At 40.5% G+C, this 20,532-nt stretch overlaps 1 protein-coding gene across 1 annotated transcript in view; it reads left to right on the top strand.

Moving 5' to 3' along the window:
- The window catches only part of ppfibp2b (PPFIA binding protein 2b), a 77,837-nt gene that overhangs the window by 17,281 nt on the left and 40,024 nt on the right, over positions 1–20,532 (top strand). The window contains 2 exon segments of the mRNA XM_086108355.1: positions 1,943–2,043; positions 2,930–3,138. Of these exon segments, the coding sequence (XP_085964481.1) occupies positions 1,962–2,043; positions 2,930–3,138 (291 nt within the window). The 5' untranslated portion in view covers positions 1,943–1,961.

The raw sequence follows: 20,532 nt of genomic DNA, 5'->3' as shown, positions 1-20,532 counted from the left end.
TTCTGCAACTAGACGGTCCCATCTCGGGGTAATAGGAGACCATGACACCTCAAGTGTGTGGTTTATGTCCAGTCTACTTCGTAATTTTGTTTTAGTCGCCTTTGCTGCAGAAACCCCCCACCTCACACAGGTAGGATGTCGGAAATAGCAGCAGTGCTATTGTGGCGATCTCAGAGTATTCAGCCATAACTTTAATCCAGTTGTCTCGAACGTACTTTTAAGGCCGTCGTCATTTGCGATCTTAAGCAGTTTTTTAACTCATTTTGCGACCTCCAACGTTTTGTTTTTAGCGTAATCGGTCACGTGACGGAGAAGTGTGGTTTGACGTGAGTCAAGCGTGACACAGACGGATGTAACGGACAATCCGGTAATTTTTCAAAATAAAACATCTTTCGTATTCCGAAATAAATAAAACGGAATTAAGGCAAGTTCTTTCTGTGTGGCCTGGTACCAAATGCCCTGCGGACCGGTACCGGTCCGCGGACCGGCGGTTGGGGACCCCTGATCTAGAACATATGCTGTAGAACGGAGAAAAAAAGGCCAAAGACCCTCGTGTTTTGATGTGATGTTTTGAATATAATAAACTAGTTATGTCCAAAGTTTCATTTCATTCGGACAAAACACTAAGAAATGGGGCCTAATTAGAGTTGGGGCCCGTTTTTTGGGGGGTCACCCTGTATTAATGGCATTCACCAATCTTAGAAAAGGTTCATGTGCCATGATTTACAGCTAGTCTTTGTTATTAATGAATCACACCTCATTGCAGTGTTGCTGATTAACATTTTGTGTGTGGTGGATATGTCAGAAGTTTGGATAGGTGGATTTGCATAAATGAAAAGCACATAAATCAAGGTGTTTTGAAATGGACGTAGGCGTGAACGGGGCGTTATGGGCCTAAATTAATAAGGCTCCATTGATGCTGAACTGTAAGTTAATATTGTCATTGTTGGTCGTAATTCTCGCACCTCCAAGATGACTATTTTTCAGGAGAAACAAAAAGTGACATCTTTCTTGAGTTCCCAAACACCGCCTCAGTCAGGCTGGTATTATACATTGTCTTGCAATCTTATTGCGTTGTGCACTAATACTAACCCAGCACAACATTTTGAGGTAAAAAAAAAGAAAAAAATATATATATACTGTATATCATGTTTAGTTGCTTATTTAAGATGCTACAAAATAATTAATTGCTTATGCTGTCATTGATTAAAAGGGTTGAGAATATGTTGCCGGGTATCCAGTCCACATCACAGTCTGTGCTCATCCCGAGTCCCTGACTGTCCAGAAAGCCTTTACTACTTCATGAAACGCAAACCACCATGTTGTCAAACTTTTTTTTCCCCAGAAGTCTCTGAGCCATGAGTGATGCATTAAATAAAACAGTGGTTTGATAAACACTGGGAATCAGCCAGATATTAATCTGCTAATTAAGTGTCTCACAAGCTTCTTTCTGCAAAGAAGCATTACAGTGATAGTTTTTAACCAAAGAAGCCTACTCAAACGTATCCAACCCGTTTTCACTCGTTTTATGAAAAAATATCCGGACTTTGATTCTAGGTAACAGTTATGCGGCACGGGTCTCCAGAGTCAGGAAACAATCGACGGTTTACACTTCTCAGCCGGCGTTGAGAGCATTAATAGATTTGCTCTCAGGCTATTTTCAACACATTAAAGTGGTTAGTGATGCATAGAAAGTGTGGAAAAACCAGCTCATTTCCAGTGGCCTTACCTCAAACGAGGGTAAGCGGTATAGAAAATGGATGGACAAATGGATGACGCCAAAGTGGATAGTGTGGTCATGCCTGTGATTTATTTTTTTCAGTTTCAGGATTTTCCTTTCTTATATAATATATATAATAAACAGCATCCTCATCACTGTGTACCAACATCTTGTAGAAAGCAATGTTCACAAATAACTTTGTCACTGTTGTCTTCTCTGCAGATACATTTCTTGAGGTCTAATGCTAACCACCATTACCATGGAAACTGAGGCTAGTCACATGCTCGAGGCAGCTCTGGAGCAGATGGATGACATCATTGCCGGTATGGCGCTACCTTGCAATAACTTTAATTCAGGGTTTGTGAAAATGTTGTCATGTCGTGTTCCAGTTTTTAAATGACTTATGGGGACTAAAAAGCTTCATTCTCAAGATGGTCTATCAGTTTAATTGATTGTATTTACTTAAAATTTAAAGTATGAGTACATGCCTGATTGCTATATGTAGTTGCACATCTGCAAAATGTGTTGTTTACTTTGACATCTGCAGTTTTCGTCACCAAGATTTAACATTTTTTTTTTAAACCCAAGATCTACTTTTCAAGCAGCCAACCTCCCATGATTGAGAATTTAAAAAAATTGAAAAACATTGTGTGCATGAGCCTGATAGGTTGTGCACGCTGTAGCATATGTTATTTTTTTCTGTCCCTCTGCATCACTCATGGTCGACTTGGTAGCACTCTTCAAACCCTGAACCTCTGCATTGTGAGGCCAACGTGCTGCCCTTTTTCTTTGTCTTAACCCAAAATGAAGATTTGGGTTAAATGAGGCAAAAATCCTGTCCAAAAAAGGGAAATGAAAATCTAAAATAAATGCAGTATTGAAAAAAAAGTGAAAATATTTCATGAATTGCCTTCATTAATGACCAATATTATGCTTTAGCCCAAAAATATATAACTCATTGTTTTGTTCTGTGGAGCATTATCTTTTCTTTTCACACTCTCATTAAAAACTCTTGAGTAAATTTATGCAAGTTTGTTCAGGAATAAGCTTTTTACAAATGTCTTCTGAGTGTTTTGCTCTGATTAAACTCTATTTGAAGTTATACAGACCTCTTACCGGTCAGTCTCTTTGCAATTTATTTCAGTTGTACCCCAGTAATGAAAGTATTTTTTTTTTCCTCCTCTTGTTGTCTCCCACATTCACCTTCAGGTTCAAAAGCAGCAGCGCTGGAACTCACTAATGGCATGTATGACCTTGATTCTGTCGTCAGCTCCGGCCCTTTGCAGGTCATTCAGTTGGCTGTAGACCTCAAACTTGCTTTGGAGCTTCAGCCTAACCAGGAAGACAGAGAGCGCCTCAGAGCACAGTTGCCCATCGAAACCGCAGAGGCTCTCAAAGACTGGCTCCAGAGTGGAGATGTGAGTGTACATTGGGTGCTTGAATGGCTCATCTTTTTCAACTATCATTATTCCTTATATCAAGGCATGAGAGTGCAGAGGGTAGGGCCACAGCATTTCCTCTAAAAACAATCAAAACAACCCCCCCCCCTTGCCCCCCCCCCACACACACACAAACAAACACAGCCCACTTTACAAAAGAGAACGATTTAAAAAGCAAAACAAATGACAGTGAAGAGTTGAAACATTAAATGTTACTACCACAGCAATACTAACGAACACTGTGGCCCTATTATCCTTTTAAAGGGATCATTCGGTCGGGATGGCCCAGTTCTTGCTCAAAAACAATTTTTTGATCAAGAAAATTATATTAGCTTGCATTTTCAATTTCATCAATTAGTTTCCGAGACATCAGTAAATAACTACAGGTACCTCTATCGAAACGCCCTTTTCTAGTCAGAAAAATAGCCACGTCTCTCCGCCTCTTTCCATGTCTCGGTAGGAGTCAGCGGAGGTCCATCCAAAATCATTATACATAATCACTAACATTTCTGAAAATGGCAACCAGTCAGCCCCAAAATGTATGTGGCCATCTCTACTTATGCTCACTTCACTCTCTGAAAATAGTACAAAGGATTAGCCTCTCCATGTCTTACTTATGAGAGAATGAAAAAATGAGCAGCTTACTTGTTCTCACCCTGCTTGCATGGGTTTTCTCCGGGTACTCAAGCTTCCTCCCACATTCCAAAAACATGTTTCTTTGGTTCTTAGTATTTTGTCTTACCGTACTGATCTATCATTGTAGTTGTAGCTCTCTACATACTTGTACAACTGTCGATCAATATTCCTCAGCACCAAACACTTAAAAGCACCAAAGGACTTTTCTGCAACATTGCACACCCAAAGTTGCAAAACAATTATTGCTAGTGCTGCTGGTCACTTTATAGTGCAACCATTATCTGCATCATCAACCGTTATTTTATTGTATTTACCGCACCACTGGTCACTTTATCATCAATGTAGAAATCTCAAGAATGACGACCGATTTAAGTTTTCTGTAGGTGTGAACGTGACTGTGAATAGGTGTTTGTCTGTACTGTTTGTGCGCTGTGATTGGCTGGCGCCCAGTTCAGGGTGTTCCTCACCAAATGTCAGCTGGGATAGGCTACACATAAGTCGTACAGAAAATTGATGGATGTATGGTTGGATGGATTTCAAGCTTAGATTGAATAGGGCTTTTGACATTTTTACATTTTTAGAATGATATATTTTCACAAAAACTATCATTTTAAACGATTTTATATTTATTTAATGTGGCTGGTGTTGATGTGAACCACAGTATTTCCTGCACTCTCAACCATCCAGCTTTTAATGTGACACTGTTTATCTATGAATGTCTACTGACAACATTCAAGCCGCCAATAGATTTTACTAAATTTTGCTCACATCTTACCTATGAAATTAGCAAACGAGTTACAGTGGACCGATGAAATTGTCTAAGTCTGCCCTCATTGTGAATATTCATCAGCCATTTGCCGTTGGAGTGCTTATGCGGGGTGCCTGCAATGCGGAAATCTGCATGCGTAGTGGTAAGTGGTTCAGTAGGAGCAAATATAGAATATATAGTAAAGCGGAAGTAAGCATCTGCATAGTGAAAAAGTGCTAAAAATACAGCCATCTCTGCAGTGTGACCTCTGCCTCTGTTGTTTGTTTCGGGACCAACTCCCAACATCCTTGGCAACTGTCGACAGGCACTAACGGCTAGCCATGGAAGACGGCATTTCTGGCCATGGAGTGACGTGCCCTGTGTCTCTCAAACACATATAAGACCGATTTCCAAAGGCTGCACTGCTGCCTAATGAAGCTCCTCTGCAAATTGGTCTCATGTGACACGTGTGACTGGGAGAGATTCCAGGGATGCCACTATGTAACTGGCTGTATTCGGGATTGTTTGATAGAAAATGACATTTACCGGTGTTGAAGGTAAATGTGTGACCTCTTTCTTTACAAATATCCCATCTTGTAATGTGGAGATACACAATGCTTAATACGCACCAGAAAATGTATGTACAAATGTGTTTTTATGACTGAATTTAGCATTTGTGGCTGTTAGTGAGGTCCGAAAATGATGGTGTATACTTATTAAAATCAGGAACTCAAAAAATATTGAACAGTGACATTGAAATGTAGAACGATAAATAGATTCATTTAAAAAAATAATAGATTCATTAAAAAAAATACATAAGAGTAACAAACTCAGGCTGTGTTCACAATTGTGCAAAAATTGCGCAAATATTAAACATTTGGTAGAGCAATATTGAAAGTCACTAATCCCTTCCTCAGCTTGTGAACATCACATGACCAAACTCAGAAAACAGGTGGGCCGTGATTGGTCGTTACCTGAGCCCGCAGGCGCTGTATGGCAAGGACATTTTACAAAATGACCGACATTCAGATGGATAAAAACATTTGCTGCTTATTTCATATTCAAGAAATTCAAAATCAATTTGAATACCGTGTTTAGATGGTGTAAATGGCCATGTTATTGTAAAAACAATTTTAGGGTTGACTTCTCCTTTAAGAATCGAATATTTCTTCTACCCTTAATATGTATGAATTGTGTAATGAGGAAAAATAGGTACTGTAGTCAATTAAGTCTCTTGTGTTGTTGAATTGTGTGTTTCAACCTAAAGACAAAAACTGCTATTGTACAAAGCACCTATACAGTAAATACACCCAGATCATCCACAACCATGATATTGATTTATTTTTACAGATCTGGTTTACAAGCTTGTCTGGATGTCTCTTTGAATAAGAGTTTTGTTCAGTTTCGCATGGGAAAAGGCAACGTGTCCAATACCGCATGACTTAGATAAGTAGTTAATCTCTTTCATGGAGAGTCAGCTGGTTTTAAAAAGTGAATAGCCTCAAGCTATTTTATACTTTGATTTAATCTCATTTATGCTTTATCGATTTTTTTGGGCACTTTTATACGTATATATTTACTTGTTGTGGATAAAGTGCAGTTGCAAATAAAACTTGAGTCAAAGAACAAACCACATGAATTATCTAGTAATTAATCATTGAGTGTTTTCACAGTCCAAAGTCAGTCAGTTGCAGTCTGGTAACACAGGGTCAAGTGGATGGTCAGAGTGAGGTGAGGAATTTGGCTGCTGTGTTACAGAAAGCCTGTTTATTTTCAGAACCATGCATAATTTTGTTCCTTTTCAAACTGATATTTTCTATTTCACAAATTAATTTGTGGGTCGAGTGGATGGCAAATCCGCCAGTTCTGAGGTTGGGGTTTCAAATCCGTGTTCTGGTCTTTCTGTGTGAAGTTGCATGTTTTCCCCATGCTTGCCTGGGGTTTCTTTGGGTATTCCAGCTTCCTCCTGTATTCCAAAAAACATGGATGTTAGTTTCATTGACTACCGTACTCTAAATTGTCCAAAGGTCATGAATGTATGAATGCATGGCTCAAAATAACCTTTTTCTTTGATTAGCAGTTTTCATAATCAGTAACCTCATTTGAGGAGCAATTTATTAATTTTGAGGAGAACATTTTTGGCAGGTTAATCCCAGGGACCTGAAGCAAGGGTTTTGTTCAACAATCAAAATACATAAAACAGTTGATGTAGGGCTGTAAGTACAGTATTGAATATTTCAGTATACCCTACTGAATATTCTGGAGAATAATCATGTATTCAGATAAACTATATTTTTTAAGGAAATGCATTTCACTTTATCACAAACAACCACTTGTTTTCCTTTTTAATGTAATCAACAGTTTTACTTCTTAAATTCACATACAGTAATCCCTCGTTTATCACGGTTAATGGGAACCAAAACCACCAGCGATAAACGAAAATTCGCGAAGTAATGACCCCCCCCCCCCCCCACCCCTATAGGTACATGTACATAATATTCATAAGTCAAGTCAACAAGTCAAGTCAACAGTATTTATAGAGCACTTTCAAACAGCCATCGCTGCATACAAAGTGCTGTACATGGAGCAATTTAACATGCACAATAAACAGTAAGACAAATCGGTAATAAAGGCGGTAGAAAGCACCAAACAGTAAAAACAAGAACAAATCTAAGTCATGCTGAGTCGAATGCCAAAGAATACAAGTGAGTTTTGAGGAGGGTAAGGCCAAATTTAATGGTATACATGCATGTAGAAGTAAATTTCGAAGTAATTAACATGACTTAATGCTGTATACTAATAGATTTAAGCATTGGATTGGATCCAAGTTTATTGTCAAATGTGCTACAGCACAGATGAAATTTCTTCCCTCTCAACATAAAACAAGAAACAAGAGGATGTATAAGTTAGGTTAGTTTATGAATAACAAAATATAGTAAACATATACATGTAGTACTGTATATGTTGCTCTATGTGACTCGCTGTTGTTTTGCTGACTTTCGCTGCTTCTCGCGGACCTTTTGCGGACTTAAAAAAAAAATTATGAATGTGTTTGAAAAAATCCGCGATGCACTGAAGCCGCGATAAATGAACCGCGAAATGGCGTGGGATCACTGTACATGAAAAATGTGAATTTATCCATCCACGCATCCATTTTCTGAACAGCTTTATCCTCACGGGGGTCGTGGGCATGCTGGGTGCCAGCCAATCGCAGGGCACACATAAACAACAACCTTTCCCACCTTAGGACAATTTAGAGCGTTCCATTAATCTGCTATGCATGTTTTTGGAACATGGGAGGAAACTGGAGTACCTGGGGAAAACCCACGCAGTCACGGGGAGAACATGCAAACTCCACACACTGAATTTGAACTCACGACCTCGACACTATGAGGCGGATGTGCTCACCTCTCAATCACCATGCCGCCTTGTGCATAACAACAAACGATATTTTATTGTCTCGAACTATTCAGCTCGGATAGGCTCCAGCTCACCCACATAAGGATAAGCGGTATCGAAAATGGATGGATTTATTCTTCACCTCAAATTTTATCCATCTACCAAACAATTTTGGATACCACTTGTCCTAATTACCATTTGTCCACTACACAACTTGCACATGCCTACTTCATAGTTGTTACATGCCCACTAAACACAGGAAAAAATAACTCATGGCGTCAACCCACAAAATTAAATTAGAACTTTGCAACAGCTGCCAGTCTTAAAGGAGTTGATGAACAAACGGACACAATCAGTTGGTGGAGAAACTTCTAACCCTTTTGGAACTAGGATATTGCTCTGGTCAGGAATATTTTGTGGATGATGGCTTCCTAACCGCAAGCATTCTCATGCTACAAATACATTTCAAGGTTTTAAGTGACACACCTACACTGCCACTCATTTTAAGTTGTGTGTGTGAAATAATGACATTGTCAATTCCTCAACGTCCATGGCATTGCTGGTAAAAATTAGTGCAATGTAAAGCAAGTATCATGTCTGTACTTATTTTAATAGGATACATACCAGCAATTCTTCAAGTAAAGAAACACATAGGGAGAAATATGTCACTCCTTTATCACAACAAGAATATACACAGGGTGAGCGATTGGATGTTCGAGCTTTGATCGGACTCACCGATCATGCACGTTTTCACGAATATGAACAGATTATTATCGGCCATTTTTTGATCAGGTCATTCCTAACCAAAAACGCTAGTTTCCAAACCAAATTATCTTGCAAACCCAATAAAAGAATACAAAAGATTCTAAGAAAATGTAAAACCAAAAGGAGACACTTCATTATCAGTTGAGTGTTTGCAATGTATATTCGGCACAACAATTTCCTCAAAAACCTTTACTGTTGCAATTGTAAGTATTATGAAAGACAAGCTATATTCTTGTCCCCCTTCTCTTCTTTTGGGGTTCCATAAACTTTCATTTTGTTTTTCCTGGTATAGAAACATGTTTTTTGGGGTGGGGGGTTGTTTTTTTAAAAAGTCTGCTCCAGACTTGTGTTGTCCTGCAGAGGCTGCTGTTGTCTTCATAGAAAGCGGTTTGACAGGATATTCAAGATACTTGGATCCAGTTCAGCAACTTTTAAAATCCTGCTTTGTTTTAAAACAGTAGCTGTCTCAAAGGGTTCCCACTGCACACCCTACCTACCCCACTGTCTTTGGTTTTCATCGTTGTGTTTAAACACAAATGAGTATGAATTTACAATGGACTGTTCCCGTACTACTTGTGCGGGTTAGGGGCCTGTAAATAGGAAAAATCTGTGCATAATTGAAATGCATTGGAGTGAGTTTAGCAAAATTATTGTTTGTCCGGTCAATTCCTGTTTTATTTTGAAAGAGTGACTCTCCAATCATTTCAGGCTACTTAACCTTCCTCCTGTGCCTGATTGTCAGCCCCACCCTGATTGCTTTCACCTGTTGTCCCTGACCTTGTGTTTAAATGGTCCTTGTCTACCTTTGTACTGTGCCAGTGTGTTTCCTCCTTGTATGTGCACTCCAGGCTCTCGCCACAGATCTAACCAGTCCATGGCCTGTTTACACCGCCTTGCCGTTTCGAGTTGTCGGTCGCTGATCCTCAAATCATTATATCTTTTTACTTTGCACCCTGCAACTGTGTCCTGTGTCCAAGCCTGGTTCTGACAGTACACACTGGCCAGTATGGACATGGCAGGGGCAGTGAAGCTAGCTGCAGCTCTATCTACACAGGGGATTCGCCTGTCTCAAGAAGAGCAGGTGGCTGCATTACACCATGGATTCAAGGGGCTCGCCCACAGCCAGGAGAGCTTCAAGGCAGCCGTCACAGCTGGGCAGCTTAATAAACAAATACAGCAGCTACTCATTCTCTTAAAAAAACAACTGTGAAAGCCGCCAAACTTTAGACCCAGCCTGTCCCACCAGCTCCAGTTCAGCCAATCTCCCATGTCGGAGCTGGAACCTGGCAAGCTTCTGCTGAGCGTTTTGCAGGAGACCCTGTTTCATCTGAAAGGGAGAAAGCAAGGGAGCAGAATGGACTGAAGGCAAGGGAAGGAGTCTGTCTGTGACTATTTTGGATTGGATACAACTTTATTGTCAAATGTGCTGTATGTGGAACAAATGCACAGATGAAATTTCTTCCCTCTCAAGACATCCATCCATCCATCCATCTTCTACCGCTTATCCGGGGCCAGGTCGCGGGGGCAGCAGCTTTAGCAGGGAAGCCCAGACTTCCCTCTCCCTAGCTACTTCTTCCAGCTCTCTCCGGGGGATCACGAGGCGTTCCCAGGCCAGCTGGGTGACATAGTCTCTCCAGCGTGTCCTGGGTCGTCCTCAGGGTCTCCTCCCGGTGGGACATGCCCGGAACACCTCACCAGGGAGGCGTTCAGGAGGCATCCGAATCTGGCTCCGCTTGATGTGGAGGAGAAGCGGCTCGACTCTGAGCCCCTCCCGGATGACCGAGCTTCTCACCTTATCTCTAAGGGAGAGCCCGGACACCCTGCGGAGAAAACTCATTTTGGCCGCTTGTATCTGGGATCTCGTTCCTTTGGTCATGACCCATAGCTCGTGACCATAGATGAGAGTTGGAACGTAGCTCGACCGCTAAATTGAGATCTTCACCCTTTGGCTCAGCTCCTTCTTTACCACGACAGACCGATACAATGTCCGCATCACAGCAGACGCTGCACGAATCCGCCTGTCGATCTCTCGCTCCCTCCTGCCCTCACTCGTGAACAAGACCCCAAGATACTTAAACTCCTCCACTTCTCAAGACAACATGAAACATAAAACTATGCCATTCACGACAGGACTGGCTCCTGAGAGTGGGTGGAATGCCACAGCACTATATGATGTCTTTCTTAGAGGGCTGGCGGGCCCCGTTCAGAAAAGGCTGTTGCCCTTAGACTTGCCTTCAGATCTAGGCTCTCTCATTGCCCTAGCCATTCAAACAACTGGCTTCAGGAGTTCCAGGCCCACCAAGGATGACGCCAACAGAGGCCCGCCCGCAGCACGTTCCAGTCACCGGTTTGCCTTCCAATCATCCACTGGCAGAACAACACCAGTTTCTGCATGTGGAAAAGGAGGAACCCATATAGCTGGGCAGAACTCGGCTCACTCAGGCCAAACGCCTGTGTCATCTCAAGGAGAGGAGGTGATTTTACTGTGGGAATCTGGGCATCTTGTGGCCGTCTGCCCAGTCAAAGCAAAGCATGTGGTGACCCAATTCACTTATTCGGCTTTGCCTTCACGCAGTTTGACCCCTATCAAGGCAAGACCCGAAGCCACCATCACAGAATTGAAGGCTTTGATTGACTCTGGGACTGATGAGAGCTTAATCAACTGGGGGCTAGCCAAGAAGTTTGGGGTAAAAACAGATGCCATCACGCCACCCATTAATAATGTTGATGTTTGCTCCTGTAAGAAGCTGCAACTACTGGCAATGCCGTGATTGGCTGTATAGCGTCATTGCATCATATCGTGTGATTGGCTGGACACCTGTCACTCACTAAATTCCACAGCAAATTGATACAGAAAAAAAGTTATGTCTAATTCATTTTTCAGTGCATTCATTGCACTGGATAGGTTTTCTCATGCGTTGAGAGTGTGCGACCAGTGCGCAGTTGCACAGCTTAGAGGAACATTGGTGCCGTTGCATCTCCAGTAAATGTAAATCTAAATGAAAGATACCTTTCATTGTCTTGCCTCACGTTGGAAACTTGTCTTGTCTCGAAGCATAAGGCAATTTCCTAGCTGCTGCTGTTCCCTACCGGTATGGTAGAGTACTAAATGATTACTCTTCCAGGCGATCGACCACACAGGCATACATATTGTGTAATTTCCCACGGCACACCTGACAATATCTTACAAAAACGTGGAACAAAGAGAACAAGAACAACTATGACCGCGCATCTCACAGGTTTCACACTGCCTTTGTCCCACCCTCTGTTCCTTACGCTCCCTTGATCTATGTCAGCAATTCTCAAACTTTTTACACCAAATGCCACTCAAAACAATTGAGCTCTTCAAGTATCGCCACTGTAATGACAAACATAAGAATTTAAAATACAGTCTTGGTGTGTTCATATAAAATCAGGCAAGGTTTATTCCTAAAAAGTATATTTAATATTTAGTAGACATCACAATATTATGCTATTTGAATATTAAAAACTTATACATGATATATAAAAAAATACCTGTACAAAATGAGTCTATTAAAATGTCTCACACATAATAGGAAAATAAATGAACCTAAGTAAAGTTTTGAAAACTAAAGTTAAATACAACTGAAGTGAACTTAGTAGTGAGTCTTTAGTCTTTAGTTAGAAACCATTAGTGGTAGTAATTCACACGCGAATCATTGACCTATCCTATTGTTGATGTCTGAACAGTGTGGTCAGCTGAATATGCTGGCCACAAATATTTAATATCTTCTTGTCAGTATGCATGGTGGATCACTAGATTTCATGTAATATTCTGATCTATGAAAGCTTTGCAACTTGACTTGGTATGAGGATTTTGAAGTGGCACATGAGAACCTTGCTAAGGTCCCAAAACGCACATGTGCTTAATCAATTCCTATTTAGGATCATTGTGGTAGCAGAATAGTTCAACACGAGCTTCTTCACTCACCAACCCTTTTCCTCTGAGTAATATCTAACACATACGAGGTACAGAGTTATTCAACATGAGCTCATTTACTGTGGATATACAAGTAAAAAGTCTACTCAGCCTGTTCAAATGCCAGGGGTTGTGTGGGTGTTTTTTCCTCCCACCATTTATGTGACCTTTAACCCGAACGACTCAATTGGAGGATCAGGGGGGTGGTCTCTTCCAGAGGAGAAGTTAAACAACTGGGATCATGAGGTTGCAAAGTGTGCTATACACCCTCTAATAACTGAGGATGTGGCTGTTTTCAGAAATCTTATCTCTTAATCTTAATTCTGGTCTTTTTTAAATCTCATTCACTTCCAACAGGGGTGTGTTGACTTTTTAAAAATACTTTTATCCAATATGTTTTGTAATGGCTAAGATATTTGCCACAGTTTGTTTTGGAGGGTTTTCAGCGGTGCTAGAGGCTTGAAGCTCGATTCTAATAGCCTGATTGATGATTTCGCAACTATGAGGATATGTGTATGAGGATGATCGATCCTTCTTCTACGTGGAATTGTACTTGTACTTAATCTGTCCACCTTTTGCATTTCGTTTTCCTTCTAGCTGACTTAGTGGAACAGCATTAAATATGTTCGCCCTCTACAATTATTCTGACCCCTGGGGGAGTTCTTTCCATTGGATAACTCCATGGAGAAGCACAAACACATCTAAACACAGGAAGTGATTTGCAGGACTTTGTGATTGTACAGTAATTGCTCGGAGCATCACAGGCCTTTCAGCTTTAAAATGTGTAGTCCTGCGCAAAACAAAACTGGTGTTTCAGCAATGTTAGAAGTGCCGATATATTGACATTGTTACATAGCAAAACCAGAGACCTCTCTGCCAGGGCTGAACTGGGAAAAAATACTGCAGCGCCATTTTTCTATTTGTTTTGTCTATCTGTTAGTTAAAAGACTACTGATGCTGATGAGTGACACCATTACGATTCTGATGATGTTTATTGCGCAGAGATTTTAATGGACTTTCCGAGGATCCGGCTCAATGTAGCTATCCTACTATTTACTGGTTTGTTATTGTATGGCAAATGACGTTCATAAAAGAACAAAGCTATTGGACTTAATTTTTATCACGTCAGAAGCAATGAATTGCCAAACTGTTATTGGTAATAACAGAAGAAACAATTTGGGACACTCCTTTTCCATACCCTTTGTAGTGGAACTTGCATACTCGTAGTTTGGCGACTTGCATATTTGATTTTTTTAAAATTTTGTTTTAATATATTTTCTTTTTTGCACCTAGTATTTTGAAAATATTTTTCATATTTTCCCCCATCCCTTTTTCCCCGTTTTTCTTGGGAAACGCATATTGAATGACTATCAGCATTTTAAAAACTAAAATTTAGGGCTCATTTTTACTTTTCAACGCTCGTCAACATGCAAATTTTCACTATTAGTGGACCGTCCCGGTCCCTATCCCCTGAGAATAGCTGGGATTCCCTGTCTTGCACTGCATATGTTAGTTTTATTTGGCCAAAAGAAAAAAAACAAATTCTGTGGAGGGTTACTTTAACATAATCTTGCGTAGCGCCAAAATGCATTACTACTACAAACTACATTATACAACATCAAACAAAGCCCTATCATTGGCTACTGTATTTTTACTTTTACTTTCATTAATTTTTATCCAGTGTAATGCAGCGACTTCTTGATCACACAGTCCCAAATTTTGTTTAAAATGTTGACATGGATGCTCAGGAAGTAAACATGTTTTTATCCATATGATCTTTTATGGGTGGGATTTATGAATGCAGGTCTCCCTTGTTGATGTCATGAGATGAATAGCTGACAGTTAGTGAGAATGGTTCCATTGGACACGCGCTGAATCGAAACCAAATTATGTTGTCATGCAGAGTCAAACTCTTGAGAGAAAAGAGAAATACAGGATGTCGACAGTGCAACATTAACTCACTCTGACACTTATTTGTAGAGGTCTTTCAAAACCACCACAGCTCCACACAAAGTGCCATACATAAGATAAAACTCAGATTTTAAAACTTCCATCCAATTTTCCGAAACAAAAAGTTATAAATTAATAGCAGAGAGCTTAAATACAATATTTTACTAAAACAATGGCGGGTCTCATCCTGAGTCGAAAGCCGAAGAATAAATACAGTCTGTGTTTTAAGTTGGGTTTCTAAAATGAATATACATGTGACACAAAATGAAAATACATGTGCATCCACGAGATTTTCATATTAACATGTTAAGCAGATGTTTGTATGTGTGCGCGCGTAAGAACCTGACATTGCGCCAAGATGGACACAAACAGATGACAAAAGAGGCCAACTTTTTCAACCACCCCCTCTTTCTGGGCTTGGCCATTTGGCTGGAGGACGGACAACTGAAGCAGTGGGAGAAGGGAGCTGAGAAAATATAGCATGAAAGGCGAGAAAGCAAGCAAGGAAGGAGTATTTGTTGATAATAGGGTTAACATGAAACACAAGTGGTGGGGAAAAGGGGGACAGAATGCAGACAAAAGAGGTCAGTTGCACTAAAACAGAGAAGGAAAGCGAGCAGCTGTATGAGCGGGCAAAACAGTGGAAGGGAGTTTTCCGCTAAGCAGAGATCATTAAAATATATAATAGCCGTGAACAGTGAAGTGACACATTTTCACACTTAACAGTACTTTCTGCAAACTCAAGACTCACTTGATGTGGGCTGGGTCAAAATACGCACAGAGGGAGGGAGGTAGGGAGGGAGAGAGACAAACACACACACAGTCTCAGATTCTGCCCATCTGAGATAAAATCCGAGAGGAAATAGACGGGGCAGAAATGGGCTGGTAGCATGGAGACTGCCATTGATATCTATAAGCACTTCTCGTGGCTCAAAAAAGTAAGTGTTTAAGCTTCAGCATGTCATTTCTCGATGATGTCATTTCTTGATCACTTCTGCTCTTCATTTCCAAAAGCACATCACGCTGAGTCAGTACTTGTGTAGAGTAAAATTGTGTGGTGCTGAAAAGTTGTTTCTCTAGTAGTAGATGATTACTTTTCTAGCTTGGATGCTTTCGATTATGAGACTATTTTCAGGTTTTTTTTCCAGTGTTATTTTTTTTTATTTTTTGCTGCTTCTTAGCAGAGTTGTCAGGGCATTTCCAGGGACGCATCACCAGGGCTGTGCTATCAAATTATGCATCAGCTGATTCCTGTTGACAAAGAGGCATCTGATACTGCTGGATTCAATCACTGAGAGAGACATATTTTTTTCTTTTACAGTACTAGCACAGCATTGACTGAGGACTCGCTTTTGGGCTTTGTTGAAGTTGGACGCATTTCATGTCATTGGTTTTTAGCAACGATTTGGTGTTCCTTTGAGCTGACACAGCGGAAAGTAGAACACAGACGATGGTAATTGATGGTAAATGTGTCTGAAGTCGCCAAGCACAAAGCTGGACAAATCTGAGGGATATGACTGAGAAACCTGCTATGATTTCAAATAATTCAGTATTAAATATGAAAATACAGTCCTCAATTCAATGAGGTTGCAAGGATCCTGGCCTGGAGAGTTGGGGGTTAATTTAAGAATCATGTTCAAAGAATTTGCTGCTCATCATTCATGACACGAGACTTATCAGCAAGGATCCAAAGATCAATTCTCTTTTGCGTTGGCTATCTATGGCTTTTCAGCAACGTATGGGAAAATATGAGCTGCACTGATGGATAGTTTCTACGTTAGGCGACGTTCACACTGTAGGGAATGATGCCCAGTTTAGATTTTTTTTTCTTAAATCCTATCCTTTTTTACATAGTCGCTCACATACCAAAAACATCTGACGGGCATGTACACTAAATACATCACATGGCGCTGTGTGTTTATAGAAGTAAATATTGCCCCTCATGTAGGTCTGAGTCGTGATACATTTGTGGCAATTTCAAGAATTTTGTGCTTTTACAGACCACTCCCCCATATCTTTATCAGTTTGAAAGCATCTTATCTAAGACCATGAGGGGATGTCACTCCATGGCCAGACTTCCCTATGCTCATGAAACTCGACTCAAGATGCTTATTTTCATTCGACTATATACTATATCCTCTATATTCGCGCCTAAAAATCCGCTGACCGCTACGCACGCACACACACACACACACTGTCACGTTCCTGTTTTGGCTTGGCCAGCAGGTGGCACCCTGTGCGGATTTGATTTCTGATTGCACACCTGCTGCCAATCTATCCATCAAGGGACTCTGTATTTAAGGACCCATCTTCAGTCAGCTGGTCGTCGGAGTTTTGTTTATGCCTTGCTGCTTCCTTGCTCATAGACCTCTTTGCTATAGACCTCGTTGTTTTCGCTTTTGAACTCTCGGTACCATTGGTTTTGTAATTATGGTTTTTGTTTTGTGATTCAGCTTTTGCATGCGTGTATTTTGATACATTGTTTTTCGTTTGTATTCTCGGTTCTTGTTTTCCCCCCCTTGCCTTTTGTGCAAGCGCTTTTTGTTTTTCGTTTTTGTGCTCTCTGGTTCTTGTTTGGATCAGCGCTTTATGTTACTACTTTGTCGGTGCGATTTGTTTTTGCTACGGAGACCTTGTTTGGCGTCTACACTTTTGGGATCCAAAAAAACTTGATTCGGTTTGTCCGAATCGTGACGCACACAAAACCTACGAACTTGTTTCTCACGGCCCACATGGGCACGCCAACCACACATGGGTAATGAATATTCAGTATGAGGGCGGACTCGAATGGTTTCATTGGTCCTCTGTGGCATGTTTGTTAATTTTATTGTTCAGATGTGACGTGACTCTGGGTAAATCTATTGACTGCTTGAAGCTCATCAGTAAAAATTAAAAAATAAATTGTTTCACGTTAAAAGTGGCAGGGTTGAAAATCTTGGGAAAAAAATAGCGATTTATAGTGCGGATTATATAATAATCAGTTATCAAATTAACTTTTTGATAATCAATCAATCATTTAAATCCCTTTTTAATTTAAGATTGTACAAATGCTAGGATGGCCCTGTGGACGAATGGTTAGCGTGTTGACCTCACAGTGCAGAGATTGTGGGTTCGATCCCCGCTTCGGCCTCCCTGTGTGGAGTTTGCATGTCCTCCCCGTGCCTGCCTGGGTTTTCTCTGGGTTCTCTAGTTTCCTCCCACATTCCCAAAACATGCATGGCAGGCCGATTGAACACTCTAAATTGTCTTTCGGCGTGCGTGTGAATAGTTGTTTGTCTCTGCGTGCCCTGTGACTGACTGGCAACAAGTTCAGGGTGTACCCTGCCGACTTCCCGAAGACGGCTGGGATGGGTAGACTGCAGCATGCCCTGCGACCCTTGTGAGGATAAAACGTATCAGAAAATGGATGGATGGCTGGACAAATGCTTGGAATTTACGCATCCCAACAGTAAATATACGATTTCTGTAGTCCTCAATGAAAGTGGTGAACCAAAATAAAACAAAATAAAAAATGGATGGATGGATGGATAGATTATTTTGTAGATTAATCAAGGTAACATATTTTTTCTAAAGCAATAGATTACTTGATAGTTGCAGCCCTATTTAAATTTTCACCATAGTCTACATACTGTGTGTATCTACTGTAGTAACAGTCATTGTGGTAGTCAGATGCGGTCCTGCATGTTGTGCAATATTTTTTGGCATTCTTCAACACTTGTGTCATGCATTGTCCCACCCACTATTAAAGCATGTGTTGCATGTATATTGCATAGAAGGATGGACAAGTTACAACATTTAAGCATTTTAAAACCATTGCACATCGTAAGTGAACTTTATTTGAGACGAGTACGAAATTTATATTTTTGATTTGCGTGGGTAATGCTGAACATACTGTAACCCCCCCCCCCCCAAATAAATAAGCCTGAAAGTCAAGCCAATCCTTTCTCATCAGCACTTTGAAACAGTAATACATGCCTTTGTCACATCCCGGCTGGATTACTGTAATGCATTTTATTTTGGAGTTAACCAATCTGTTAACCAAGTGTCTCCAGTTGGTCTAAAATTCTGCTGCTCGCCTCTTGACCGCTACTCAGAAGAGGAAGCACATAACTGCTACTCTGGTGTCCCTTCTTTTCATCCCTTCACTGGCTTCCTGTACATTTTAGAGTTCTTTTTAATATACTATTTTTTGTTTTCAAATCTGGAAATGGTCTCGCTCCACCTTACCTTCCGGAGCTCCTGCCCAAGTGCCCTAGGTCTGCGGACCAGACGCTATTAGAGGTAACCGAGATCGAAGCAGAGGTTCAGAGGGGAGCCTTTTTCATTGCTGGTCCCTCTCATTGGAAAGACCTCCCGCTGAACGATAGGCAAGCCCCCTCGCGGTCCATTTTAAAACTCGTCTTAAAACAAGCATGAGACTTGATTTGAGTTTTACCTTTTTTGTGCTTTTTACTGACTTTATTCATTTATTGTTTTTGTCGTTTATTATTGTACAGCTTATTTTCGCTCCATGTAGAGCACTTTGTGTACAGCAGTCGTGGTTTTAAAGTGCTCTATAAATAGAGTTGAGTTGAGTTAAATATAGGATACATTAATTCCTTACATACTGATGTCTTTAAAAATTGTTTTAGTTAAAATGAAGTTCGAAGTTAAAGAAAATTAATACATACAGTCCTTCCAGTTAAATATCTTGCCTGTGGGTAACAAGTCGGTAGCCTCGGCCACAACAACACATCAAAAACATGATAGTGTTGTGGAGATGCGGTAAATGATGAGATGCAGAGGTAAAGGCCAGTTGTGTCTCTTTTTATTCTCCACACAAAATTAATTGGTTTCAAAGCCAGCAGCAAGCTACTTTCCTTCAACACTTTCTTGGGGTGTAGTGATACATCTTTTTCATGGATGTATCAATCTGTCTGCAGGGTTTCGCCCAGAAAACTTGCTAAGACTGGTGGTAGAGATAATAAAATACTTTGTTTTATTAATGGTAGGCCCGTCAGAACAATTTTTTCCTGGATAATATATTTACCCAGAAATGATCATGATAAACGTTGTGATAGTATCGTTTGTTACGATACTCCCGGGCTTTCACACGACAAGCGTCGAAAACGCCTCGGCAGTGGTGATGCCATTCAAACGAAGGCGCTAACTACACAGAACGTACTCCGTCAGCCTATCATAAATCCTGTAACTTGATTGACATAGATGGCAACCAATCAGATGACTGCATCACCGCTCATACGCAAACAATGGCGCTAAGCGCTAAGCTAGTCAGCGAATTACCTCTGATTTTAAAGCAGGGGTGCCCAATACGTCAATCAGAATCGACCGGGAACCAGCGAACTGGTCTCAAGTCGCCCGCAAACGCAAATCAAACATGTCAACTTGATGCTTGCTAAAAATCTGTACCAAAATGTCAAATTCTCATATGTAATAAAAAAGAGAGATATTATAAGAATTTTCTTGTGACCAAACCACTATTTGTAGTAACTTAAACAACAGTTGAATATTATTTTTGACTTTTTTTTTATATGATTTCACAGTCATAACAGCCCTCCATGGGAAACAGTAACTACAATGGGCTTGACACCCCTGACTTCAAGCAACATTTATACAGTATGTGTTGAAATGGAAGGTTAGAACATTCAGAACAACTTTTCCATTTCGTTAAAAATAATGTGTAATAACTGAATGTCATTTTATTTTCCCCTCTACAGGTATTTAGTCAAATACCCAATTTTCCTATTCATAATTATATTCATATTTTTCTCCATATGTATAGAAATCTAAGAGTCTTCCTTTACCCTGCAGCTTTTTTATGTTCATTTCGGAAGGTATCCACAAAGATTCATGAAAATCAGTGATGGAACTGAGGGTGAAACCAACACCTGGCACGTAATAGTGGGATGATTAAACGATTTTGTCCCCTAAAATA

Source organism: Hippocampus guttulatus, chromosome 4 (genome assembly GCF_054856545.1).
Source record: "Hippocampus guttulatus isolate MCC_2025c chromosome 4, RoL_Hgut_1.0, whole genome shotgun sequence".
NCBI classification, from domain to species: Eukaryota; Metazoa; Chordata; class Actinopteri; order Syngnathiformes; family Syngnathidae; genus Hippocampus; species Hippocampus guttulatus.
Note: the sequence above shows the minus strand (reverse complement) of the source record. Positions and strands in the feature narration are given on the sequence as shown.